The sequence below is a fragment of the Pipra filicauda genome, unplaced genomic scaffold (genome assembly GCF_003945595.2).
Source record: "Pipra filicauda isolate LSUMZ 115617 unplaced genomic scaffold, ASM394559v2 scaffold219_size1829416_pilon, whole genome shotgun sequence".
Classification (NCBI taxonomy): Eukaryota; Metazoa; Chordata; class Aves; order Passeriformes; family Pipridae; genus Pipra; species Pipra filicauda.
In genome coordinates this window covers 355,957-383,391 of record NW_024104331.1, presented here as the reverse complement: position 1 = coordinate 383,391, position 27,435 = coordinate 355,957, and the positions used below count along the sequence as shown (strand labels likewise).

Sequence of the window (27,435 nt, the reverse complement as noted above, 5' to 3'; positions counted from 1 at the left end):
TGGGCAGGGACACCTTCCACTAGCCCAGGTTGCTCCGAGCCCCGTCCAAGCTGGCCTTGGACACTTCCAGGGATGGGGAAGCTGCAGACCCCAATGAGGTTTCCCTTCAGCCTCCTGGACAAACCGAGTGATCTCAGCCTATGGCTTGCCCTCGAGACTCTTCACCATCCTCGCAGCCGAGTCCACACCTCGAGCTGCCCGTGATGCTGAGAGAGCCCAGACACAGTGAGAGCTTCTAACCCGCCCAGGCTTGGGGAACGGGAGGGGGAGTTATGGCCGCCATCACTCCCCGACTACAACTCCCAGCAGCCCCTTCGCGCCGCCACGCTCCCGCCCCCTCACACCATTGGTGCATCCCTCAGGAAGCGCTCTCTCCCTCCCCATTGGCTCAGCGAGCTGTCAATCTCGGCTCGGCGGCGCACAGCAAACGGTGCGCTATTCACGAACAGCACTTACGCCATTTGCGCAGCGGCCGGGGCGTGGCGCCGCGTGGGGGGCGGTTGCGCAGTTGGCGTGGCGCATGCGCGGTGCGCGGCGGCGGGGTTGGGGGGGGCGCAGCGGAGCCCCGGACAGCTGGCAGGGGTAAACAGGGCCGGGGGCGGGGGGCACGGCCGGGGGGCCCTCGGGCACCCCCTGCGCTCCGTCCCGTCCCGTCCCGCTCGGGCCCGCATGGATGGAGCCTCGCCGCTGCCCGCTGCCCGCCGCGTTCGCGCCCGGGAGGCCTGACAGGTAACGGCCCCTCCTGCCCCCCTCCCGCGGGCCGGAGGGGCCTCCTCGCCCTGTCAGCCGCCCCTTCCTGTATCCCCTTCCCTGTCAACCGCCCCCTCTCTGTGCCACCTTCCTTGTCGTCTGTCCCCGCTATGCCCTCTTCCCTCTGAGCTACAGCCCTCATAGCCCCTTCCTTGTCAGTCGCCCCCCCTCCGTGCCCCCTTCCCTGTCATCTGTCCCTGCCGTATCCCCTTCCCTCTGAGCTACACCCCCCATAGCCCCTTCCTTGTCAGCCACACCCCTGTGCCCTCTTCCCTCTAAGCTACAGCCTCCATACCCCCTTCCCTGTCAGCAGCCCCCCCTGCCCTGTCAGCCCTGTACCTCCTTTTCTCTGAGCTACACCCCCCCATACCCCTTCCCTGTCAGCTGTACCCCCTTCCCTGTCAGCTACACCCCCCGTGCCCCCTGCCCTGTCAGTGGCACCCCTTCCCACTGCTCCCTGCGCCCTCTTCTACCCACCCTGTACCCTCTTCCCTTGAGCTATCACCCCCTTCCCTGTCTGCCACACCCCCTGTGTCCCCTTATCTATCAGCTTTCCCTCCTCTCCCTTTCCTGACATTTTCCCCCCCCCACCCCTGTCTTTCCCATCCGTTACCCCACCCCAGGCTCTGGCAAGTGCCCCCCTATCTCCCCCCAGGTGTTACCTCCCTTCTCTTTGCCAGGAGCAAACCAGTCCCAATTTTCTCCAGCCCCTCATCCCCATTTTCCCTAGACCCTCTTCCTGCCCTCTCCTCCCCATTCCTGCATCCTCTGGCAGGTACCCAGCCCCTGCCAGGTGCAGCCCCTGCTTTTTCGCTTCCCTTTCCACCTCCTACACCTGGCACTGCCCTGTCCTCACCTTCCTCTCCCCTTTCCTAACTGTGACCCTGCCCTGCTCCCTCCTCTGCTCACCATCCCCTCTCTAAACCCTTCACAGAACCTTTCCCTACCCGTGGTGGGGGTCTTGCAGCCCCTTTCCCTGGAAGGGGGATCAGCCTTTCCTCCTCTGCCAGCTGAACTCCTTCCTGGAGCTACTGGGCCGTGTGGGTCTGGGCATTGGGATGTTGCTTGTGTTGGGTGAGGTGTTGTCTGGCATCTTTCTGTTATCCCAGTGGATGTGCGAGCTGGGGGACGAAGGGGAGAGGTAGGATTCCAGTTGGAGGGCTGAGCTGGAAGCACTGTATGGCTCTGGGCTATCTGAGTTTCCCTGACAGTCCCCTTGTGCTGTGTCTGTCAGGGCTCAGATCCCACTTCTCCTCACTCTCTCCATGTTCCATGTCCATCTGTCCTGGGGACCTCCTGGCAACTCCTTCAGCTGGAGCAAAACCTTCTTTTAGCAAGATATTTGCTGCTAACCAGCTCATTCCCTCTTGGTTTTCCAGGTTTCTTAAAAAAAACCCAAACACATAAATGTACCTATCTCCATGTATTTTAATTTGATCCGTGACCTCTTGGGAAGTCAAGGTAAAGAGGGCAGGGAAATAAGTTGTGAGGATAAAGAAACTGCATGAGTTGTGTCCTGACTGGTGTTTGGATGGGTGAAATAATTTGTAGATGCTGAAGGGAAGGGTCTTGGGAATGTTCCTTGGGGATGAGCCGTGTATCTGCAGGGCTCGTGGTGTGCAGAGTGCTGCTTATTCCCAGTGACCTTGAGAAACTTGGGCACATCCACACAGTTAGGAATTGGATTGCTTGCGTAAAGCTGCTGATTTCAGGGGTCCTGCTGCTTTGTGGAGTTTCTTGGGGTGGATGGAGCTTTTCCAAAGGGTGCTGGTGCCCAGGCTGGGGCTCTGGCCCCCTCCTCTGCAGGGCAGGTCTGTGTCAGGATGTCGCTGTGGGGGTGAGGGAGGTGGGGGCTGTTCAGGTGCTTCCATGAGAGGGAAATACAATCCAGCAAAGGGGCAATCCCCCAAATCCGACCTGCGTTGGGATAACTTGGTATTAAATCAATGGAATTATTTGTGTTGTCACTGTCAAGGTTTTGTTTCCAGACTTCGAGCGAGTGTTTTGGGAAAATTGGAATCCCTTTACTCCCCTTCCTCCCCATGCCCTGGAGCACCCTCTGGAAGTGTACTTTCCCAGGAGCTTAAGGGGCTTTTAAACTGCTGTCAGTGTAAACACAGCCTGCCAGGTTTGGAGCCCACAGCCTGCAGAAATCTGTGGCTTGTTAATTTTTGACTGCGAATTTAAAGGCCAAGTGTTGCGAAAGTGCTTTTCGTGCCTTTGGAGTTCAGTGTTGCAGGAGCAGGAGAGTCCAGGAGGGAACTGCAGGTGGGCTGGTGCTCTGTGTGCTCCAGGTGGAGTTTAAGAAGAGGCTGTTGCCATGGGTGAGGTGACAGCTGTAACTAGATCCCAAGTTTTTAGTCCTGTCTGCGGCGTCGCGGGGCAGGTTTGGAGCACTGAGGGATGAGGGAAGGTTGTCCTTGCTTGGAATTGAAGTGTGATGGAGAAACTCGCTCCAGTGTCATCTAATAAATGACCCAGCAAGGTCACAATCACAGAATCATGGAATGGTTTGAGTTGGAAGGGACCTTAAAGATCATCCTGTTCCAATGGCAGGGACACCTTCCACTGTCCCGGGCACCTCCAAGCCCTGTCCAGCCTGGCCTTGGGCACTTCCAGGGATGGGAAGGGATGGGATCATCTCTAACGTGTAGCCAAAATGAAGCTGCTTGTGGAGTCATCCCTGGTAGCACTAGTGCAGACTCATCCTACAGTGTCCTTGTCTCTGGGACTTAATCCTCTCATTCCACCACGATCTGGTTGTGCAGGGTTAGTGAAAAGCCAGAGAAGCGCAAGGATGGGATAGAACAGAATCTGCACAGTGGTTTTGCCAGAAGAGGAACATCCTTTACTGATTTCCATGCCTTTGGTGGTGACAAAGACTCTCTGAAGGGGCTTCATGTTTGGAAGCCTTTATGTGGCTAAGAAATTGGGAGACAGGGTTTATTTTTGGCTAATTATTTATTATATATATTTTTCAGGGGACCTACAAATCTTGGGGGATTCTGTGTTTTATTCCAGGGTCAGTTTGTAACTGGAGAGTGGATCTGCCTGTACAGTGGTGGGGTCAGTAGTCTTTAGTGTTAACAGCACTTAATATTTGTTTAATTAAGTTATGTATTTAGTTAGTTAATAGTCAAGAATGAGGTAACTGTTATATTCATGGTGAATGTGAGTCTGGGATTGTGACCAATTGTGGCTAATGCTCAAAATCTGACCCAGAATCAGAATTTGGGACCTTTTAATTCTTTGTCTGTGATCCCACGATAATTTAAAGGTTGCCTAAGCTTTTGTAGCTGTGGAATACCTGTTGAGCAACAAAAAAAAAATAGCAATATGAAAGCAAGAGAGGCTCTTGGAGTCTTCTTGGCCAAGCATAGACACGTGTTCTGGGAGACCTTTGAGCATTTTACAACACCCAGTTGCCAAACCAAGCCCTTTCTAGGAAAGAGAGACACCTCAGGCTCCTGCATTCCTGTTTGACTGTGGGTTTTTTCCTCAGCCTGTCACCAGAAGGGCTGATTTCACTGATAATTTTCCTGACCTGTATCTTTTAAGGAATAAAGTTGTGTTGATCTCCTGAGACCTGAGGAACAACGTTCTGTTGGGGACACCTCTGAGTGACAGTGACCTGTCCAGAGAGTTGGGAAGCTCCACAACACATCTTTAATCCTAAAAACACTCCCAGAAATAGCCAACTCCTGTGTATTGTGTCCCCTGGCCAGTGTGGGTGTCAGAGTTCCAGAAGGGAGAAAATGCTGGGACAAAGGAGACTGTTGAAAACCAAGGCAATTTGAGTCTCTCTTATATAGACTGGCAGGTTTTGGGGGATTTGAATCTTCCTTCTCTCCGTTCATACAGTGGATTTATAGTGTATTAATGGTTTTGCATTGATTTATTTAGCTCTAAACTGGCTTCTTGGTGTGGGTTATTTCAGTCTGTATAGGGGAGATCTGGATCTTTCCGTGGACGTGCATTTTTCCACGTGTGTCCTTGAGGTTGTTTGGTGCTGTTTGAATGAAAAGGAGCTGATTGGAAATTAGCCATAATTGGGCATAGAAAATGTGACAGGTTTTTTTTGTAGGGCTCTTAAGAGAGCAGTGGGGTTTTTTGTCCTTTGGGAGGTGAGAGCAGCCTGCCTGGCCCTGGCATGGTGTGGGTCCTTTTGGGGTTCTAAGCTCAAAATTAAACTGCTCTCAAAGAGGGAGACAAGAAATCTGCCTGTCAGGGAAGAAGAGGAAAAACCTGGGTGCTGCTTGGAGAGAGGAGACCGTAGACAGAATCTGGGAATGTTGTAGGGAAGCACTTGGAAGAGTGGAAAGCTGCAGACAAGACTGAGGCCCTGAGATCTGCTGGAATATTGTCCCTCCTGTCTCTTGAGGATAATGGATCATTTGTTTCCATGGAAAAAGTTGTTTAGCTGCCATCAGTGACTGGTCACAGGTTCCTGTGGAGAAGGGTTGGGTGAGGGCGGGTGGCTGGTGTGGTTAAAATTCCCTGTGAGGAGGAGAAGGAGTGGAGCACTGGGATATAAATCTTAGAGGTAAGATCATCTTGGGTTTTGTCCAGTGAGCAGCAGCCCCTCACCTGAGGGGTGAACTGCTGAGTTGTCACAGAATGATGGTCTCTGCCCTGTTGCAGCTCTGGCTGGAGAAACTTGCTGTATCCTGGAGGATTTGTTTAAGGAGGCCAATCCATGGGGATCCAGCCCGGGAGAAAGGCAGGTGGAGGCTTGCTAGCTGGAAAAGGTGTCTGGAGAAGCTGGAGGAGAGGGATGGCAGATACCATCGATCCTGCACGTGTGGTGTGTCCAAACCTGGAGCTGCTTTTTGAGGCAGCAGTGCTCCCTCTCCCTGCAGAGCTCAGCACACGGGGCTGTCTGGAAACCCCATCCTCTGGGATGTCTCCAGCAATGGGGCTTATTTAGCCCAGTTGGCAGCTTTGTGTGGATCTGGCCTTGGACACGAGTAGTGAGGGGTCTGTCCTGGCTCCCTGTGTTTCACAGAGTCATTGAGGTTACCTCTTGCTGAGGTAGTTGGGTGTTCAGTTGACCAACCATCACCTGATGGTTGGCTGTTGTGATTTCTAGGAATGTTTGTACCCTTTTGGTTGTTCTAATTTGGTTTTGCTGATAATTAAATGTAGTAAAAAAAGAGAGAAGAGGTGGCCAAAACCATCGATACTGTGTTTATTCACAATATGAGTCTTGTTGATTGTAGAGCTTGGGAAACATGACATTGGACATGAGTGGACATGGAATGGTGGGAGGGGAAGCTGTGGGACAGGACGCTGCCCAGGGTCTTTGCTGGCATAGAAACATGGATTTTCTAGACTTGTTTAGCCCTGGAATTCTGCTCATTGTGAATTCCTCCACAGACTGGGGATGGCCTCAAGTCGGGCATTGTTCCTTCCTAGAGTTTTTTCAGGAGCCTCTATACCCAACTTTTCCGTTCTCACCCACTGCTGTGTTTGGAAAATAAAGCTTGACATTGTCTGAATGGCCTAATATGGTGTGTGCCTGCCTGTGTCCCCTCCCTGTGCTGTCCTGCAGGTAACTGAATGCCCCCAGCGTGGATCTTGGCTCGGTTGGAATGCTTGGATGCACAGCAGCTCTTCCCATAGCTTCTTTTCGTCTGCCCCATTACAAGAAGATGGCAAAAGCCAACATTACCAGAGACATCATCCACAGACAGATCAAGGTATGTGTTGGGTGGAGGGAGATGGAGAATCAGCGTTTGTGCTGGATTGGGAAATACTTGTGGTGGTGCCTTTACTTTGGAAAAGATCTCTTGTTGATAAGCTCCATGAGAAGCTTAAGAGAACAAACACATAGGACCTATCACTGTCCTTAATGAGGAGCTGGGGTGAAGTGTGGCATGGCAGGAATACAGTTCCTCTCCCTGTGCTAGTTTGCCATCAGCAGGTCTGTTCCTTTTGAGGAAAATACATCTGCTTGTGTTTGGGCACCACAAAGGCCCCTTAGCCAGCTTCTCTCTCTCCTCTCTGTGTTCTCCCTGTGTGATCTTGCCATCAGAGGCATTTCTGACTGTAGTAGAGCTAATGATCTCTGTCACAGCCTCTCTCTGTCTCCTCTTCTTTAGAGAGTGGTGTGTTGCTTCCTTTGTGTAGGGGAAAAAGCTGCTGCAGTGGTTGGATCAGTCATCTGATGGCTGCATTTGTGGAATATCAACGTGAAAGGACTGGCTGCAGCAGACACAATAGGCAATTATTGCTTGGACTCAGAAGCCTGAAATCATTTGCAGCTCTGCTGGTAATCAGCATTCAGGAAAAGGGTCTGTGAGTAGCCAGAATAAGGAATTGGAAGTGCTCACTTTGCAGTTTGGTACCAAACTTTGTGTTATGAGCTTGTAATTTAATCCATGTGCAAAGATTTGTTTTGCTGCCCTAACAAGGAGAGGCTGGTTCTGTGGTTAGAGCCTTAGCCTGGGACTGTCTCATGCTGTCTGCTCTGTCAGACTTCGATCTGTGACCTTGGAAAGGTTGCTAAGTCTGACAGTTCCTTGTAGGGAAAGCAAAATCCTACTCCACAGCCCTCACAAAGCCACTGAGGCTGCAGCAGCACAGGAATTACACCTGCAGCACCTTGCAGTGGGCCCAGCAGGGCCTTAGGAATGCTCTCCACAAAAATACATCAGGGGGTTTGAAGTTTGTCATGGAAGCTCCTACAAAAAGCCTGGTTTGTTTTCCCTCCAGCGCTTTCATGTCTGTCTCCATTTTGTTTTCAAATAGCTTTTGGAGTGTGTGGAGTTCATTACTGAACGTTGGGCTGGGAAGGGAATTCAGCAGTTCTGTGTCTGCTCTGGGACTGCTGACATGTTCCAAACCCCATCAGTGTGATTTTTTTTTTAACCCCATCAGTGTGATTTTTTTTTTTTGAGCCCCATCAGTGTAATTTTGACATTGTTGTTCCCATCCCTAAATGCTGATAGTGAAGGAATAAGTTACAATTTTTGACATTGGTGTTCCCATCTTTAAATGCTGATTAAAAAGGCTTGAGTTGAGCGTGGTATGGGATGGGACCAAGGCTGGGTGAGGTCCTAGGAAGGAACCTCCTTGGCTGTTCCACCCAAAATGTGACTTGCATTCCCTTGCCTTCATCCCTGCCTCTGCAGTTGGCCTTTTTTCATCGAAGCCATCTGCTGATGCATCTGTGAGCCCTGTGAGATCACAGGGGAAACAACTGTCCTGCTTTTCTTCACCTTCATTTGTACTGACGCAGTTCTGTGGCAGCTGTTCCCTCTAGAACAGCCTGTGCTGTGGTGCTGCAGCTCCAAGGTCCTGCTCCATGGCTGAGGAAATAACCCATCCCAAAGGAAGCTGTCCAGTCACATTCCCTGGGACTTTGCCCGTGCTGGTGCCTCAGGACAGGCTCTGTAATGGCAGAGTTCTCCTGAGCAGCTCTGGTCCAGAACTGCTGTCCTCAGGATTGAGTTCCTGCTGAAGTCATCACCAGGGGATAATAATAGGCATTCCCAAGCTCTTCTGTTTCAGGCCCAAAGTAGGCAACTTACTCTGCCTTAGTGGGGGCCTGATCTTGGCTCCCCAGCTGAGCCTGACGCTGAGCCGAACATCATTTTAAACCAAATCAGTGGCAAAAATTATGCCTGAAGATGTTCAAATGATGGCTTAGAAGGCTGGAGAGGGAATTGTCAAAAAGGCATGGAGTGATAGGACAAGGGGGAATGGTCTCAGCTGAAAGAGGCCAGGGTTAGCTGGGATATTGGGAAGAAATTCTTCCCTTTGAGGGTGGGGAGGCCCTGGCACAGGTTGCTCAGAGAAGCTGTGGCTGCCCCACCCCGGGAAGTGTTCAAGGCCAGGTTGGATGGGGCTTGGAGCAACCTGGGCTAGTGGAAGGTGCCCCTGCCCATGAAGAGGGTGGAACTGCATCATCTTTAAGGTCCCTTCCATGCCAAACCATTCAGTGATCCTCTGATTCTGTGCCTCCTTACTTAGAGCACAGCTCCCTCGCGCTATGGACACCCCAATACCCGGCAAAGCACCTGCTTGATTTTTAAACTTTTAAGAATCTTCTCTTAAAAGGGGAAATAGGAAATGTTTTGTTTGCTGTAGTCAGTGTGGTGCTTGTTTGCCCCGTGCAGGAGAGGGGAGCGCTGGGCTTTGAGCGGCACTACCACGTCACTGACCCCTTCATCCGCCGCCTGGGCCTGGAGGCAGAACTGCAGGTGAGTGGGCAGTGCCCAAAGAGCAAACCAGCTGCTTCCTCACTGCAGGAAGGGTATGAAATTCTCTCTTTTCTGGGGTAGATGCTGATTTCTTATCCCCCAAGCTGCGTTAGAGCCAGGAATAGCTCAGTGAGAGTTTGTGTGAGCTTTCCGCACTTACCCGATGCACCTACAGGAGAGCCAGTGGTCAACTCTTCAGCACACTCAGCTCTAATGCTTAATGTGTTCCCTAAAGAACAGGTTGTTTTGCACTCTGACACAGCTTATTGTGTCACATCTTAATATTGTCTTGGTTTGGGGGAGGAAAGGGTCCTTTTGCCCCCCTTTTCAGTCGCATCTCCCAAATCAAACGCTATCAGTGCTCCCCCACTTCTCGCTGCAGCTGTTGGTTAATTTGGATGAAGATGGATGATGGAGTCACCCAGCAGCAAGGTGCTTCTAACAGAGCTATCAAAAGTGCCTTTTCCCTGTGTTCCCAGAGAACCTGCACATGTAATTTGTCAGCCTTGCCAAGGGCTTTGGAAGCAAAGTCACCTTTCCCTGTGTACAGCAGGATTTCAGCTGTAGCCTCTGAGACTAAAACTGCCATTTTATTCAACACTACCTTTTTTTTTTTTATTTGTTTCACTTTGCCTTTTTTACCCCGACTGCTATAGCGTGTCTTTCTTTTCTGGAGGTGCTTATTTGCCATGTGGGTGGGTTTTTTGGTTTTTTTTACAGGGTTGGAATAAAAACATAAAAAAACCTGCTTGTATTGGAACAAGTTGTTATTTGTGGGGAGCTCGCTGTGTCCTTGCCTTAGAACAACTCTGCTTGATAAATCTGAAGTTTGTGTAATACCATCTTCCTTTTTTTTTTTTTTTTTTAATTCCCTCAGGGTCACTCTGGGTGTGTCAACTGTCTAGAGTGGAATGAAAAAGGAGAGTAAGTATGTGGCTTGGTTTGGGAGCAACAAACCCATAACCCCAGGTTCTCCTAAGAGTAGGATGTAGGTCATCTTATCACAAGCAGCTGCTTCCCATTTCTAGTAAAGTGGAGCTCAAGCTCAAAGTTTTAGCTGTAGTAGAGCTCACGCTTCAAAAAGAAGCTTTATTTTGTTAAATATATCTGGATATTATTAGAAATGCCCCTTTAGTCAGTTCAGAAGGGAAATGGTCAGACTAAGAAGTGGAGATTGAAGGCTGCTTCTCTTCTCTTAAGTGGTATTATGGATTATAATGGATCTTTAGGATTTGCCCAGCTGGTGGTGACATTTCCCAACCCCCTTCACCATGCTGTTAAAAGCTGCTGCAGGGGGACAAATATCTAAGGGAAGGAGGTGGAGAATTTACCCCTCTGCAATTTTAGAGAGAAACTAAAGGGCATTTCCATTAACCAAGTGGAATAAAGACTTTCTGCCTGAGAAATGAGTGGATGGAAGGAAGAGCATGTATTTCTGGACACGCCTCTTAGAACATCCAAGGTCTGCTTCTCAGAATGATTTACCAGAAAAATTTCATGTGCTTGAAAGAGATTTGGCTACAAGGAAATAAGTTTAAAACAGCTGAGAGTTGCAGATGTCCAGTTCTTTTGGGCTCAGATGCAGAGGGATGTGCGAGGTCAACAGCACCTTGCAATGACTTTATGCTTTTAAAGCGGTTTGTGGTTCACTCCATGAGCCCTGGGACTGCTTGGGCACATCCAGAGCCTGGGAATAAATGCCTTGGCTTGGCTTCAGGGATGATGGGGAGCACTTAACACAGCCAGGATAATAAGGAAAATGGAGGCCCTGCATTTTGTTGTTGACCAAATACCTCTGTTTTCCCCTGTGCCATCGGAATCCGTTCAATGAGCCGAACCAACGAAAACCACTCACTTTATTTTCCGTGGGGCTGCTGTTTGGCTGGTTTAGCTCCTTGACCTGGCTGAATGGATGAGTGCATGGGGAACACAGAGCTGAGGAAAGAGAGAGGAAATGGGCCGCTTAGGGCTGAATTAACTTAATGGATGTCTGTGGTCAAACCGCTCTGTGAAATTGGTCACGGCTTAGAACAGAACAATACTTGGTGCATATTTCTCTTCTCCTTCATTCAGCTTGTTGGCCTCTGGCTCTGATGACCAGCACACCATTGTCTGGGATCCTCTGCACCACAAGAAACTCCTTTCTATGCACACAGGACATACTGCGAACATCTTTTCTGTCAAGGTATGTGGTTAGAAGGAATGAACAGCCAACAAGCTAAGCAGCAAGAGAATAAATCCTTGCTGGGAAACATTTTCCTGCAAGCAGTTTGCCTCCCAAATAATTTAATATTTCTAATGATAAAAAAATGAATTAAATCCAGTACTGCACTTAGTTTATGCAGATCCCAGGCTTATTCTCTCTGTGAGTTCAAAGGAAATGGTTGTAGCAAATTGGGATTTGTGACGAAGAGGCAAATTGAAATGTGTGTGTCCTGCTGTAGCTGGTGACTCCTGGGTGTGCACACTGACATGTGTGTAATGTAGGCAATGACATGGGTTATCCCATGTTCCTGAAGCAGTTACTGCTCCATGACTGCCCAGACAGCCCAGTGATGTCCACGTGAGCAGCCTCAGCCTGAAGGTCAGATCTCTCTCCCGCAGTTCTTGCCGCATTCGGGGGATCGGATCCTCATCACGGGAGCTGCGGATTCCAAGGTGCACGTCCATGACTTGACTGTCAAGGAGACAGTCCACATGTTTGGAGACCACACCAACAGAGTGAAGCGGATTGCCACGGCTCCCATGTGGCCAAACACCTTCTGGAGTGCAGCAGAAGACGGGTTGATCAGGTACAGAATTCCAGCTGGTTTGGTTTTAGGATCCCTCGCAGTACGTGCTGTGCAGGCATCTGGAGGGAGGCTGTCTCTGTACTACAGAGCTTAAGCTCATCTCTCCCTTTCTTAAAACTGGAAAAATTTATCTCATAAAATCTGATAAATACCCTCCTCATCTCCTCCATTTTGCTCCCCTGAAGAGGGAGGCCAGGAAAGGAACAGCCATGTCAGAGGCAAGGGAGATATAACACTGCATAACATTTCCCTCCAGAGTCATTGAGACTCTGAAATGAGTATTTTTACTATGAGGCTCTGTTTCACTTTTCCTGTGAGCTACTGTTTGTGAGGTCATGACTTGGAGTTTAATTTGGAACTTGAATAAATCTGTGCACGTTATAGAGCTGGTTTTAATGATTATCCTGATACTGAGGCCTAGTGTGTATTGAACTGAGATGCTTCCAGTAACCTGTGGCACAAATTACTGTTGTTAACATGTCCTTGGTGTCATCTCATCATGGATAATGAAGTGTAGGTCACTGCTGAGCAGTGTCAGTGTGCTGCTTTGAGTGGTCTTCAGTTTGGTCACCAAGGAAAACTTAACAAAATGTTCTTCCCCCAGAGGGTGCTTGGGCACTGAACAGGCTCCCCAGGGCAGTGGGCACAGCCCCAAGGCTGCCAGAGCTCCAGGAGGGTTTGGACAACGCTCTCAGGGACAGGGTGGGATTGTTGGGGTGTCCTGTGCAGGGCCAGGAGTTGGACTGGATGATCCTTGTGGGTCCCTCCCAACTCAGGGTGTTCCATGATTCTCTGTTACTGCTTCTGCTCTCCATGACACGAGTGCCTGACTCCCTCCCTTTGCAGACAGTACGACCTGCGAGAGAACAGCAAACGCTCCGAGGTCCTCATAGACCTGACTGAGTACTGTGGGCAGCTGGTGGAGGCCAAATGCCTGACAGTGAACCCCCAGGACAACAACTACCTGGCAGTGGGGGCCAGCGGGCCCTTCGTGCGGCTCTACGACATCCGCATGATCCACAACCACAGGTAACAGCACCTGGCTTTGCTGGGCACGTGTGAGCTACAGAAATCTGGTCAAGGCTCTGGGGGGAAGGGGGACTTGCAGGGATCCATCATCTGTGAAGTTTTACTTTTTTTTTTTTTTTTCTATCACCCAAAGCCTTTTTGATTTCTGAATACACTGGGGTGATGTGAGGCTGGTGACCCATAGCTGAGTGGGCCTTGTCCTCGTGGGTGAACATAAAGTGTTAGCTTGAATCAGGCTTCCAGCAGTTGAATGCTATGATTATAATAAGGCTGTTCTGGCTAGAAAAAGCATGAAGCAGAGCCCTTCAGCTGGAGTACACACGTTCTGTGACCGACAGAAGCCCCTCCCGGACGGCGCGGCGCAGTACTACGTGGCAGGTATGGACACCTGTACTGGGGAGACACTGGGAGAGACTGGTGGGACTTTAATGCCTGAAGAAGCAGAGTTGTACTCCTCACACAAGGAACCACTGCTTGGAGGAGTTCTTCCATGGGATATTCCCTGGAATTGCAGTTTATTTCACTTCTGTGCTGTGGATTCTTGCTCAGTTCCCTGATCTGGCAGTGCTGTGGGGTGGTGAGCTGGCCTTGCTGCTTCTTGTCCAGCATAAATGTCTTTTTGTCACTTTTGTTGGAAAGTCAAGAATTGGATAACCTGGGCTCTTTATGCTTTCCTGGAACTGGTCCCAGCAAAGCTACTGTTCAAAATCTTTTTGGCACAGGAGAGAAATGACTTGTCCTCATCCTGCAGATGAAGAATCAGTGATGCAGTGTCTGAGCAATCTATATGACATTCTTCTCCAGTGCTTGTTATTTTCTATCCTTTTCCCCAAAATGTTCGGGTTTTTTCCAATATCTCAGACCAGCACGTTCAGCAGACCAGTTCTGACAGTCCTGCTTCTGATGAGTCCCACTGGAGGATTCCTCAGGTCCCCTGAATTGGTCATGCAACACATCTGCTGTCTGAGCAACAGAACCTGTGTGTGAGCTGAATATTTAGGAGCTTTGGTTTGGTTGTGCTGAGGGCTTTATTAAGGAAACCTGATTAGGGGGTTGAAGATGGAGGTATTTGCAGATGGCACAAATCGCAGAAGTCAAATCCTGGTGAATCCCTAAAACTGAGATTTGCTGGGTTCTGCAGGCTCCTTTTTAACAAGGCAATTACAATCCTCATCTTCATGTGGAGATGGCCTTGCAGAATTAAAATCATTGAATGCTTTGGGTAGGAAGGGACTTTAAAGCCCATTTCATTCCACCTCTTGCTATGGGCAGGGACATCTTCCACTAGAGTGGTTGCTCAGAGCCTTGGACTCTTCCAGGGATGGGGCATTGATACTTAGAAGCTGTGAAAAAGCCCCCTGTGTGTTTTGGTGGCTGATGGAAGGATCCAATAAACAGCAGGAAATGGGTGCTCCATGGCTTTGCCCTTGTAAAAGGGAGCAGCTGGGGTAGGACAAAGACAGCACTTACTGGTTAAGCCAATAATTACAAACTTCTCCTCTCCACAGGGCACCTTCCAGTGAAGCTTCCAGACTACAACAACAGGCTGAGGGTTCTGGTGGCCACATATGTCACCTTCAGTCCTGATGGCACTGAGCTCTTGGTCAACATGGGAGGGGAGCAGGTAAGGAGACAGCTGAAGTTTGGCAGAAAGCTTCAGATGCAGTTGTTGAGTCACTGCACATTGTTGTGTGCTCTTGAAAACAGGTACAGCAACTTCTCTGTGGGTAATCTGATTGATTTTAAACTGCTTTCTGATTAATTCAGACTAAGCGCTTGGGATTAGGGGTTTATTTGTTATGCTGTCACTGATCAAACTTGAAGCACATTCTGTTCTGGTTTTCCAATTCACAGTTCACTCTCTGGAAGAGGAAAATAAACTAAACAAGTTCTGGAACTGACCTTTGCTGACCTAGAAAAGATTTCATAACTCATTCTTGAAGCATCAAACTGCTCCTGTGATAGGGCATAGTGACTAAAGGACTTGGAGAAGTAAAGGCCTTCACCTGGAATATTGATTGCTTTAATTTTAAACTCTGGGTGATATTCATGGATCTTCTGTAAAGCCTATCAATGAAATGAGAAAATCCTCCTGACAGCATTAATCAGCATGGATTAAGCAGGAACTTTGCTAGTGGGCAGGTTGCACTGTGGTTGTCCCCTGCAGGTCTTTCTCACCTGTGCTCTCGTTCTCTTTAAGAGAAGGTGCTGAGAAGGTGAAGTGTAGGGCTGATCTGGGCTGTCCATTCCTGTCCCAATACAACTGTAAAATAGAATTTCACAGGGCTGCCTTTGGAGTTTCTCGGGAAATCTTATAGAAATCTTGAATCTCAATATATCCTTCTCAGTTTCTCAGGTTTCATCTTGAAGAGATTCTTCTCTCAGTTCAGTGTACCACCTCTTTTCTGTCAATAAATGTTTGGTTCCTTCATGATCACTGTGTTAATTAAAGTATCTTACTGGAGTTGAAGCTTTCTGAGCAGGTTGGTCAGTGGTCAGGCCATCTTTTAAGTTCTGTAGGTATGGGGAGGGCTGTCTTAGCTCTGGGATAAGACCAGGCTGCTGTTTCTCAGCATTATTCCTTCTGAACCCAGTGCTGGAATGGAGCACACCACTAGTACTGCTGCCATCCCCATCTATAAACAAGATTCCCAGTTAGAAAATTGGAAACAGCAAACACAAACACGAAACCATACACCCATCTGGCCCTGTTTTATTTTGGTGACTTGAGCATCTATATTTTGCTGATTTTTTTTTTTTTCTTTTTCTTTTTTTTTTTGGTCTCATTCTCTCTTTTTCCTTTCCTTAGGTCTATTTGTTTGATCTGACATACAAACAGCGACCGTACACTTTCCTCCTCCCGAAGAAGTGCCACACTTCAGGGGGTAAGTGTGATGCTGTCACTAAAGGGAGTGGAAGGCAGAGTGAAGTCAGGGTGCAGCAGGAAAATGAAGCTGTTGCTGGGCTGTTTTCTGCAGTGCAGTTCATACCCTGAGTTCTAAAACCCTTCTGCAGAGGGCCAAAACGTGTGTCTGGAGGGGAGAAGTGACCTATGGGGAGCTGGATGTGTGTGTCTTAATTAAGGAGAATGCTTAAAGCTGTGCACAAGGATTAAGTAGACTTTGTAAGTGGTTGAGGTCCTGGTATCCTGTCTTCAACTAAGGGGGAAGCTTTGTGGACAGGCATGGAAGAGATATATTGTTTGATTTTTTTTTTTCCTTTTAATTATTAGTAAAATATAGGATACTGTTGTTTCCTTATACACTCAATACAAGGAAACAGAGCAATCTTCCCTAGTCTAACAATCTGACCTGGCACTAATAGCCCTCCTACAATCAAAAAGTCATTTATTTGACCAGGAAGTTTGTCCAAAAGCCCTTTCATTCCTTGCTCTGTACACAGATACCACAGGCAGCAGGCAGTGAGTGGCTGCAGTGATGCTCCTGACTCTTGGCAGGGAGTGTTCCCTGTGTGACCTGTGTCCACACCTTAGGCCTTAATCTAAAAATCACCTCCTGGTAGCAGGGAGGTGCACCAAACACTCCCTGCTGGGCACAGAAAGTTCAGGGAAAGGCTGGGAAAAGGTGTTATCAGGTCAAAGTCCTGTGCCTGCATGTCTCTGCATGCTGAGATCTCTGAGCAGCCCAGCAGGCTGGTTAGGCAGTGTCCCCAGTTCCCCAGTCTGAAGTGGCTGCAGGAGCACTCCCAGCTGCAGCATAAATGCAGTTTGTAAAGTTTAACCTGAATGTTTTCTGGTGAAATGGCAGCTGATGTGGCTGCATGATCTGCAGAGGATTGGTTCAGCCTGTAACAGCTCCTTGAGCAGTAGGGTAAGAAAAGAACTAAAGGAAGAAAGAAAGCAAGCAAGCATCTGGAATTCATCTACTGGATTCCTTCAGTGGTTCTACTCATCCTCCTTGTTCTATTAAGTATTCAACAGCTTAGTTGTATGTTCATTTGTCTGAAATACAGAGCTATACTAATGTCACTAAATACTTGTGCAGTTTTGGGATTTTTCACAAAGGCATATAGTGACAGGACAATGGGGAATGGCCTTAAACTGAAGGAGAGCAGGGCTAGATGGGATATTGGGAAGAAATTCTTCCCTGTGAGGGTGGGGAGGTAGAGGTTGCCCAGAGAAGCTGTGGCTGCCCCATCCCTGGAAGTGTCCAAGGCCAGGTTGGATGGGGCTTGGAGCAACCTGGGCTAGTGGAAGGTGTCCCTGCCCACAGAAGGGGTTGGAACTGGATTATCTTTAAGGTCCCTTCCAACCCAAACCATTCTGGGATTCTGTGATGCTCCAGCTATGGCCTAGGCTCAGTCAAAGGCAGGTCCCTTCAAGATGCCCTCTCTGTGTGTGTGAGTACTTAGTTCTGTGTGTATCTGGTTTTCTATTCAAGAGTACCATTGCAAAGGACACTGCAGAGGTTTGGTACTAAATAGAAGAAGGCAAATCAAATGTGGGTGGCTGGAGGAGGTGGGACGTGCGATATCCCAGAAGTGATGTGGTGTGGCTTTGGCTTGGCTCTGCTGTACAAAAACCCCTGAAGCTGCAGATATGAGTTTGTATAATCTACACTGATGCTTAGCATGGCTTTATATATATTTTTTTTTTTCTAACCTTCAGAAGTGCAGAATGGAAAAACCTCTACCAACGGAGTGTCGAATGGCATCCACCTCCACAGCAACGGCTTCCGCCTGTCCGAGGGGAGGGCACACGTGAGGTAAGGGCACAGCTGCACCTCCACAGGGCTCCTGGGCCTCTCTCCTTGTCCTCTTCCTCTTGCCAGGGTGAGGTACTGCCAAAAAAGTGTGAAGTAGAAATCCACTTGGTGTGTTCGACTTGATTGTCAAGTGGCCTCTGTCCCAGGAGCTGTATCGGCTTCTGGCGCCTGGGCTGTGAACAAGAGCATCAGGAAGAAATTATCCATGAAGATTTTTCCTCTCTTATGATCAATTAGGGTGGACAAAACTAAGAAATGACTTTTCAGGCCTGGAAGCAAAGCGTCCTGGGTGGTTGTTTCTTCCTGGCTTGCAGGAGCAGTGTGTTGGGAATGGGAGAGGCTGCCAGGTGAAAGAGCCTTGCTTCCCTTTGCCATTTTTTGGGCACCTGCCTTCTGGAAATTGAAGGAAGCAGCCAAAATTTCTTTAGGACAGTGACACTGGAGTCACTACTCCTGCAGTCTGCATGGGAGGTGGGAATGGATGGAGAACCTCTTCTTATTGTCCCTGGTCCTTTCATTCCTTAAGAGCAAAATGCAGTTGGGGTGAAGCAGCAGCAGCACATCTTGGTGGCTGTTTTTCCTGAGACATGGTTCAAAGTCAAGACACTTATTTAATACCATATATGGGTAGTCTGGGTTCCACCAAAGTCGCTTTGTGGAATGTTTCAGCTCATTTCCTCTAGATGGCCCCTCCACCACGGCAGCGGGAATGGGGCTGGAATTTTGGGTTGCAGAGCATGGGCCTGGTGAACTCGGATGCTTCTGGATTTGCATTGTTATGCATTGCTAAAAGGGGGTTGGAAATGTTGTTTTTGCAGTCGAAACAAAGATGTGTTGGTGAAGTGTGGTGTTTAAAATACCCACTGCTCAATTTGGAGTGTCCCTGTGTATAAAGGAGAAATGGAAACGGTCAAATGATGGTCGAACTGATGCAGTCAGACTGACAGAGCAGGTTTAGATTGGATATTAGGAAGAAATTCTTGACTTTAGGAAGAAATTCTTCCCTGTGAGGGTGGGGAGGCCCTGGCACAGGTTGCCCAGAGAAGCTGTGGCTGCCCCTGGATCCCTGGAAGTGTCCAAGGCCAGGTTGGATGGGGCTTGGAGCAACCTGGGCTAGTGGAAGCTGTCCCTGCCCATGGCAGGGAGCTGGTCCCTTCCAACCCAAATCATTCTGTGATTCTTTGGTCAAAAAGAAACCTTCCTCCTAAATTCAGGTTATTCAGATCCAGGGTCTCTTCTGCCTTTTCCTGAATCCTTTGGTATTAGCTAATGCTCGCTGGGACTCGCTAAGCTCGAACTAAACACCACAAACATTTACCTGGAGTTAAGGCTGTCCAACTTACCTGTGCTCCTCCCTTCTTTCCCATCAGCCCCCAAGTGGAGTTACCTCCTTACCTGGAGAGGATCAAGCAGCAAGCCAACGAGGCCTTTGCCTGCCAGCTGTGGACTCAGGCCATCCAGCTCTACAGCAAAGCAGTGCAGAAAGCCCCCAACAATGCCATGCTCTATGGGAACAGGGCTGCTGCCTACATGAAGCGCAAGTGGTAAGGAGCCAGAGTGTCAGAGTTCAGTGTCACAGGTGCCTGACTTCCAAGGACCATGGATATCTTGTTGGAGGACCTGGTTTTCCTGTGGGGTTGGGGTTATTGGGTTGAGTCATAAGTGGGCACCTCTGGCACAGCAGTGTGTGTTGGAGAAATTATGGTCAGCTGATAAAGCTCATCATCTCACCTGCTGACATGCTGAGTGAAGTTTTGATCCTTCCCTTTTTAAAAAGAAACTCAAAATCCACTTCTGAGTCACAGGGTTTCTCCAAGGGTGTTTGCATTTCTCTGGATGGTTCTGATCTGCATTAGAGTAGGGCTCTAAGGCTGCTGTCAGCAGATGAGGTAATGGTGACTGTGCTTTATAACATCTCATGGTAGAAGGTTGGTTTAGGGCTGCCTGGGGTGGCTTTGTTTGCTGCTTTATCCAAGTACCTCATACTGGAGATATTCAGACCTGGTGGTTCCTGTGTTACCCCAGTTAACCCACACTCCCCTTGACTGGAAACCTCTCAGAGGGATCTGGAGAAGTGGCAACTGGTGCCTTGGAATGTGAAGGGGATTCTGTCCTAATGGTTGCAAAACACCCTACCAGCCTCTGCAGTAGGTAATGTCTCTCTGACCAGTGGCCAGAGCTGCATCTGCAAGATGCAGCTGAGTTATTTTAGTGTCTGTCCCCTTGAGCAGAGTAAGACTGAGTAGCATGACTTGCCATTAACATATTTAAAATAGCTGTGGTCCTTCATCTCCATTTGCTTTGTGAGGATATCCTTCTCCTCTCCCTGCTGAAATCCCCAGTATGAATTCTCCTCTCCTCTTGCCAAGATAAAGAGCAGCCAGCAGTTGTTGTGACTGTTGGTAACTGGCCTACTGGCTGTTTTGCAATAGCAGAGATTTGGGAGCTGCCTCAAAAAGGCCTCAGTGTTCAGAGGGAGAGGAACAATAGGTTGGGATTAAGGAATGGAAGACAGAAGCTGAGTGCTGATCTCATGAATGACATTTTTCATATAGGAATCGTTTTTCCCGAAGGGTATTGGCAGATCTGAACCTTTCAGTGTGTCAGCTACTGCCTTGCCACAGTTTTTGGTAGCAGGAGGATGTGAAAAACATGCACACAATGGGTTTCTGTGGCATGCAGTGGGTAGAATTTAAATAGTACTGAGCTGATCTCTTCCAGGTGCAGAAAAGGGACATTTTTCTGCTATAGAAACAGCTTCTGGTGTATGGAGAAGGTGGCTGGGATGTCACTGAGCAGGAGGCAGAGGCAGGCAGTGACCCACACTGAACCACAGCGTGTCTCTGAGGTGTTCTTGATGTTTGGAGCAGGAACAGGTATAGGCCACCCTCAGAACCCTGCAGGTCCTGCTTTGGCCTTGTTCTCTGAATAACAGAGAGATCAAGAAAAAAGGAAGGTCTGTATTTCCTAACCTCCCCTTGCTCATCTCCCTTAAGATGCTGCTCATACTCTACAGCACTTCAAGGCTGTTCTTTGATATTTTGCTCCTAAAAGCCAACTGCATCACCCTCTGGATTGCTTTTAGCAGTCCATGTTGACAGTACTGAGCTGATTTCCAGTTTTGCACAGGCTGAGTCAAAGCTGTAACAAAGGGAGAAGTCAGTGCCTGCTTTACATCTCACTGTGTACATTTTCACACCAGTCTGTTGGGCTGACACTGGTAAGTTGAGGCTGAAGGATGTTTGAGAGTGGGAAAGCAGCTCGTAACCCAGTCAGGTCTGAAAATGTGACACACTAGTCTGTCATCCTAACAAATAACTTGCATCCCCTCTTCCTCTGATTAAAAGTGGCCTGTTGCTGTGTCCAGCTTCCTGAATTAACACAGACAGTGCTGCAAAGACAGCCCTGAAGAGCAACGTTCCTGCTACCCTTCTGCAGATCTCATGGACAAGGCATTCCACCTTCTGACTGTGCTGGCCAGTGGCCAATATCCACCTAGATAGGAGGGAGCTGGAGGGTCAATGGTTTGCAGAATATGTTTTGTTACACTGCTCCTTAGAGTGTAACCCAGAGAGCTGGAGCTCCTCTAGATGAGTCCAGGCACTGGAACACCTCTCCCCTGTTCCACTTGAACATGAGGAGCAGCTTCTTTACTGTGAGGGTGACAGAGCACTGGGACAGGCTGCCCAGAGACGTTGTGGAGTCTCCCTCACTGGAGATGTTCCAAAGCTGTCTGGACACAGTCCTGAGGAACATGCTGTAGAGAACCCTGTTTGGGCAGGGAGGGTGTCCTACGTGACCTCCAGTGATCCCTTCCAACCTGAGTCATTTTGGGATTCTGTGATTCCGTGACAAAGGCTCCATATGATCTAAAACTGTTACCCTGTAGAAGGCACAGGGCAGTTCATCATCTTCCCTTTGGGACTGTTTCAGACAGTGCATGGAACCACAGACTCCTGGAATGGTTTGGGTGGGAAGGAACCTTAAAGATCATCCAGTTCCACCCCCTGCCATGGGCAGGGACACCTTCCACTAGCCCAGGTTGCCCCAAACTCCATCCACCCTGGCGTTGAACACTTCCAAGGAATGGGGCATATAGGTTACAGGGATGAAACATCATTATTATTCTTATTATTAACCATCACATGGTACTCTCTCAGGACAGCTTGTGGTGCCTGTGAGCAGTTCAGGCTCGATGCTGGTGCACCAGGTGTGTCAGCCCTGTCAGTCTGAGCTGAGCACCACACAAGGCTCAACAAATCCCTCCCGCTCCCAGAGCACGAGCGGGGACACCCTTATTCCCACAGCCAGAGCGCAGGGAAATCAAGCATAGTACTTTAAACAGAACATCAATATCCATTACCATACCAGTCTGCTGTAACACTCATTTCTAAAACTCAAAGTTTTTTCCTGTAAAGGTGAAAAAAAGACTCCTGCTTGAGCTGTTTGTCCATCAGGGCTCTGAGGTGGGTCGGGTGGTTCTGCAGCTCCTGGCTGAGGGCTCTGAGTGTCCGTGGGCAGGAGCTGTGCCGTGTGTCCACACAGGGGCACGAGTGAGCTGCCGTGTGAGGAGCCTGTTTGCCTGGCACGGGAGGCCTGTGCTGCCTGGCCAGAGGGCTGCTGCATCCTCCATCTTCAAAGGACTTCCCGAAATGTGTTACAGCAGGGAGCTCTGCTCTCCCGGATTTAAAATGGCAGGTCAGGGCTCGCAGGGCATCCCTGTGTGGTCACATCCCAGGGCTGCCTGTGGGCGTTGGGGAAGCTGGGCTGGGTCAGGTGGTGGCCCCGAGACACAGCAAATGCTGTTAGTGAGCTTTGTGGGGTGCCTGCTGCGTGGAAAGAGCTGGAAACAACAAGCTGTGGTGTGAAATGAGGGCTGGGAAACAGCAGTGGAAAATGTTTGCTGTTGCTGCTCGGGCTGTGTGATGCACTGCTCCCTTTTCCTCAGGGACGGGGACCATTACGATGCTCTGAGAGACTGCTTGAAGGCCATATCCTTAAATCCATGCCACCTGAAGGCCCATTTCCGCCTCGCCCGCTGTCTCTTTGAACTCAAGTATGTGGCAGAAGCACTGGAGTGTCTGGATGACTTTAAAGGGAAGTTTCCAGAACAAGCACACAGCAGTGCCTGCGATGCATTGGACAGGGACATCAATGCAGCCCTTTTCTCCAAGAGTGATAATGGTGAGTGCCACTGCTCCGTGTGCTCCTTCAAGGTTACACTGAAATCTAATGATCAGACAAGGATTTTCCTCCTTAAACTGCCCCTCAGAAGTAAAGCTCCAACTTCTGAGAGAGATTGATTGTTACCGTGCACAAAAACCGGCCTGAGCCTGTTCTTTCCTTGCGCCTGGTCCTGGTTTGCTCTTGAGTGAGAGTGTGATAAAAGGAGTCTGATGTAGCCAGGAGATAATCTGGAAGGAAGCTGGTGCTCTAAGCCCTGCTCCCTGCTGGAATCATCCTTAACTCTTCCCTAAAGCTGTTGGGGTCTCTTGGAGTGCTGTTTGCTTAGAACGTGTTCCTCCCCCAATGGTGTCGAGGGAAAAAATCTGTTGTCCTTCCAGCTGAAGACAAGAAAGGGGGAGGCCCCATCCGGCTCCGAGCCACAGGCCGCAAGGATTCCATCTCTGAGGACGAGATGGTGCTGAGGGAGCGCAGCTACGACTACAAATTCCGATACTGTGGCCACTGCAACACCACTACAGACATCAAAGAGGCCAATTTCTTTGGCAGGTATGTTGGCAGAGTGTGGCAGGGGTGCAGGACAGGGGTGTGGGCAGCAGCAGGATACTCTCTTCCGTCGGATAAAGCCTCATGTGTTTATAAAACGACACAGGCACTGGTTTGGAGGGTTAAAACATGACAGGAACCCTCCTCCTGTGTGGCTGCACGAGTAGCTGATCAGTAGCAGATCCACAGAGGGACCTGGTTGGGGTAGTGTTTCAGAAATCCATTTGGGATCGAAAACAGGACTCCTGGGGATAGAGGGACCAGCACAGGAGCTTTATCTGGATCTGTCAGCATGAGGGGTGTCAGCCTGTGAATTATAGATGATTCTCCTGTCTGCTAGAGACTGTCTCTGAGCTGTGACCTCCAGCCTGTGCTCCTCTCGCCCTAGCAATGCACAGTACATAGTCAGCGGGTCGGACGACGGCTCCTTCTTCATCTGGGAGAAGGAAACCACCAACCTGGTCCGAGTGCTGCAGGGAGACGAGTCCATTGTGAACTGTCTCCAGCCTCATCCCAGCTACTGCTTCCTGGCTACCAGCGGCATCGACCCGGTCGTGCGACTGTGGAACCCCAGGCCAGAGGTAAGAGCTGCAGTCAAAGACTCCTCTCGTCAGGAGGTGGAACGTGGTCTTTCCTACTGTTTTCTCCCCGCTGGCATCTCTAGTGAGAGCAGCAGTAACAGCCCCTGAGCTCTCTCCCTTGGTGCCTTGCAGAGTGAAACGCTCAACGGCCGCGTGGTGGTGGACATGGAAGGTGCTTCCCAGGCCAACCAGAGGCGGATGAACGCGGACCCTCTGGAGGTGATGTTGCTCAACATGGGGTACCGGATCACAGGACTGACCAGTGGTGGGGCTGGAGGCTCAGATGATGAAGACAGCTCAGAGGGGCAAGTCCAGTGCCGGCCCAGCTAAAATAGAACTGCCTCTCCTTCCTCTAATTGTTTGGCTGAAAGGGAACCTAGTTTCCTTGGTCCTGGACTCTCTCTGATGAATGACTGCACTGTTTCGCACTATGCACAGAGTAGGACAAGCTGGCAGGGGCAGGAGCGGCCGTCTCTGTAAACCATCACCTCCTCCTCCTCCTCCTCCTCCACAGCATGGCAGTGCAGTCCGGGGTTTGCCTTTAGTGGAATTTAGTCCCAACAGGGGTCTTTGAGTTGTCTGTAAGCAGTGTAACTGGTGATTATTTTTCCAGAGCTGCTGTATGATGTGGTACAGGGTGATGTTGCCTGCATTGCAGAGGGGATGTTAAATTCCTGAATAAAATACAAACCTAGGGCAGGGGTTATGGAATGAATTTACTGCAGTGATTCTGAAAGCTTGACTCTGTGCTACCAGCCTGTCTAGAGGCCCCCAGTTTAGGGTTGTTGGCCATGAAACACCTGTTTTATCCCATAACATCTTTCTTCTGGCTTCCATCTCAGACACGTTGTCAGCAGATGTGGCTGTGCTGTATTGAGGACTGGAGATTGCCTGTCTTGTCCCCCTGTCTTAGCTGAAGGATTGTTGAAGGCACTGGATATGTGCAGCTCAACGGGGCAGGATGTGCTTGCCCAGTTCTGGTACTTTCTCCTGTGGTCCATGAACCCATGGAGGGAGGTGACAGCAGTGGGGACAGGTTGGGTCAGAGCCTTAGGACTCGTGTAGCTGAAGCTGCTGAGGAAAGGGGCAGGTCACAGCCTCTCTCTCTGTTGCCCAGTGTGTGTAGCTGTGTTCACCTTCTCCTCTCCATGTCACCTGTGTGGGAGCTGAGAACATTGTCACCATGTGTATGTTACAACTACAGTTTGGAGCTGTTAGAAGCAGCATTTCTGGGCAGCCAGCTGCTCTGTCTTGGCCGAGGTGGGCCTTTTCTGCCTCGTTGTTGGTGTGACATTGGATGGATTCATGATCCTCTCAGGAAACCTCCTTCCTCTTCCCGCTCTCCACACACTGACTGGCTGCAGAGCCAGGAGCACACCAAGAAACGCAGCACTGGTACTTCCATTCCTTCCCCTCTCATGTAGCACACAGCCCTGTTTTTCCCTCTTGCAGTTGCCAAACACTAAATACCCAACAGATCTTACACAGCTGTGCTACAACCGAACCCGCAGAGGTTGTTTTTTTCTAGGACTATCAACTAAGACCAAAGAGCCCCTGGAGATCTGAACCGCCCTGCGCTGTCTCGTAGCTCTTCCTGCTGAAGGTCTGAACATGCCAGCCTTGGTCCCAGGGGTGTGAGGTGTGTGTCTGGGAGTGTGTGCGCATGTGTGTGTGCTGTTCTTCCATGTGGTGCAATCCCTGGTCTTCCTGTTGCTGCTGTGGAAAGAGGAGAGGCCTCCTTTTCCTCCTCTGGCTGTTTCTGGCTGCCAGGCGTTGCCGAGCGAGGCTGCGCAGTGCTGGCTGAGCAAGGGCTGCCTCTCCCTTCCAGAACAGTCTTTGAGATGAGGAGGGAGAGAGGTCATGGAGTCTGGCAGCATCTCTCCAAGGACACCGTTCCCTGCAGGGAGAGAGAACTGGGATCTCATCCCTGCCCCCCAGACAGACGTCACCTGCTCTGTCTCGGAGTGAAGCCGAGTCCGCCCCGGTTTAGTGAGAGCCCCTTGAAACAACCACCTCCCCTCAAGCTCTGGGATGGCAGAGTCCTCTCCACCTTCTCCCACTGAGGCAGAGCTCACCTGGGACAGGTCACTCTGCTCCTGAGGGCAGCTTTGCTTGTTTTCACGCAGAACCCACGACTGTTCAGTTCACCTGTTTGCTGGGGTACAGGCTCCCCCACCCCGGGTGTACCTGCTCTTCAAGACCCAGAGGCAGCAGAAAATTCTCCTCACTTGGGTGGCTTTCTGACACGCTCTGCCCTTTTCTTTTTTTGCTTAAGGCTTCGTACTAGATGCATCCTTTTTTTTTTTTTTCCCCTCTTCTCCTCCCACTCAAACTTTTTTTTCAGCTTTCAGTAGACAACGTCTGCAGACTTTGATTTTTAAACTGAGAGACTGAGATGGAAAGCTCTGAAGAGAACAGACCTCTCCCTCCCTGTTCACCTTTTGCTGTGGCAGCTATTTTTTGGGGTTTTTTTACACTCGTGAGACAGTGCAGCTCTTTTACCTGCCAGTTGCAGTGTGAAAGCAAACAGATTCCCTGCCTCTGCAGTGGGTTGCTGTTTTTAATGGCTGCTTTGGTTAAAAAAAAAAAAAAGATAAATAATAATAGGAGTGAAAAATCTTTCTGCCTCCAGCCCCTTTCCCCCTTGTTGTGGGCAGATTACCTGCTTGTCACTTGTTAATGAGGAATTTGTATTTATTGGTGAAGGGAAAAAACATGCTGGGGAAGTCGGGAGAAGATGTTGCTTTATTGACCTCTGCTGTTTACTTCAACCCCCTCTTTGGGAAAGCTTCTTCCTGCTCTTTCTGGTTAACTCTTTCTAGCCTGGGATATGCAGGGATGCCTCCTTTATTTTTGTATTCTAGCAATGGGCTCTCCGTTAGGAGACTCTAGGATTCTCTTAGTGTTGCAGTGACCATTGCTTCTCGCTTTTTTCGAGTACTAAAGATGATCATCTCGTAAACTTTGCCCCTGCAGTTGTAGAGGTAACACACGAGCCTTACTGCCCTCATTAGTAGGAGCAGAAAACTTGTTTCTCTGGTCCCTGGAAGAGAAAGGGTTAAGCGATTAAATAATTCTTTGTTCTAGTCCTTTCTTGGTGTCATTTTGTTTGGGGGATTGTTCTGGCTTTGTTCTACCTTCCTCCTCTGTGGGTGGGTGGAGGGTGGCCTGGTTGGGGCTGGGTGTTGTCTGTGCTTCGTGGAGAACAGAGACTCCAAAAACTCGAGTGGAAAGGGGGCTGGGGAGCCCAAAATGTGGTTTATAAGCTGTGGTTGCCACTGAGTTAGTGCTGAGTTAGTTTATCCAGGTTTGGGAACTCATCTGTCAGTGGACTGAGGGTCCGACATCGTTTAGACCCAGAGATGATCCTTTGCCAAAGGATCTCACAAACTCACTTTCTCCTCTGGGCTCCTGCTGCAAAACCTCCCAAATACTTCCCTGCCCTCCAAGCTGCAGCCCTTAAGGAAGAGTTGGAAAACCAGTCTGCTGTTTTGAGAATCCATTTGAACTCTTTAAAAAATTCCCGTTGGACACCTTTCAGCTGAAGGCCCTTTGAGGCCTCTTCATTTCAAATCCTGTCTGATATAAATTATTGCTTGAAAAGGCAGCTCTGCTCTAACAAAGC

At 49.5% G+C, this 27,435-nt stretch overlaps 1 protein-coding gene across 2 annotated transcripts; it reads left to right on the top strand.

The window, feature by feature from the left end:
• The first annotated feature begins 594 nt into the window (after window positions 1–594).
• WDTC1 (WD and tetratricopeptide repeats 1) lies at window positions 595–26,896 on the top strand. 2 transcript variants are annotated; one of them, XM_027740283.2, is made up of 16 exons: window positions 595–729; window positions 6,302–6,449; window positions 8,871–8,954; window positions 9,832–9,878; window positions 11,028–11,139; window positions 11,559–11,746; window positions 12,593–12,775; window positions 13,059–13,153; window positions 14,284–14,399; window positions 15,585–15,660; window positions 17,403–17,499; window positions 18,870–19,043; window positions 22,448–22,683; window positions 23,064–23,232; window positions 23,618–23,810; window positions 23,943–26,896. In XM_027740283.2, exons 2-16 carry the CDS (start codon window positions 6,342–6,344, stop codon window positions 24,138–24,140), a joined length of 2,076 nt encoding a protein of 691 aa, XP_027596084.1. In that variant the 5' UTR covers window positions 595–729; window positions 6,302–6,341; the 3' UTR covers window positions 24,141–26,896. The 2 variants fall into 2 exon arrangements, with proteins under 2 accessions (XP_027596084.1, XP_027596085.1); XM_027740284.2 differs by lacking the exon at window positions 595–729 and adding an exon at window positions 846–1,790.
• Window positions 26,897–27,435: the final 539 nt, after the last annotated feature.

Bases quoted from the DNA above. Each gene is read 5' to 3' on its own strand.
- WDTC1 (XM_027740283.2), top strand. From the start codon at position 6,342: ATGCTTGGATGCACAGCAGCTCTTCCCATAGCTTCTTTTCGTCTGCCC. The intron at 6,450-8,870 runs GTATGTGTTGGG...TGCCCCGTGCAG, and splicing joins TCATCCACAGACAGATCAAG to GAGAGGGGAGCGCTGGGCTT. The intron at 14,400-15,584 runs GTAAGGAGACAG...TCCTTTCCTTAG, and splicing joins TCAACATGGGAGGGGAGCAG to GTCTATTTGTTTGATCTGAC.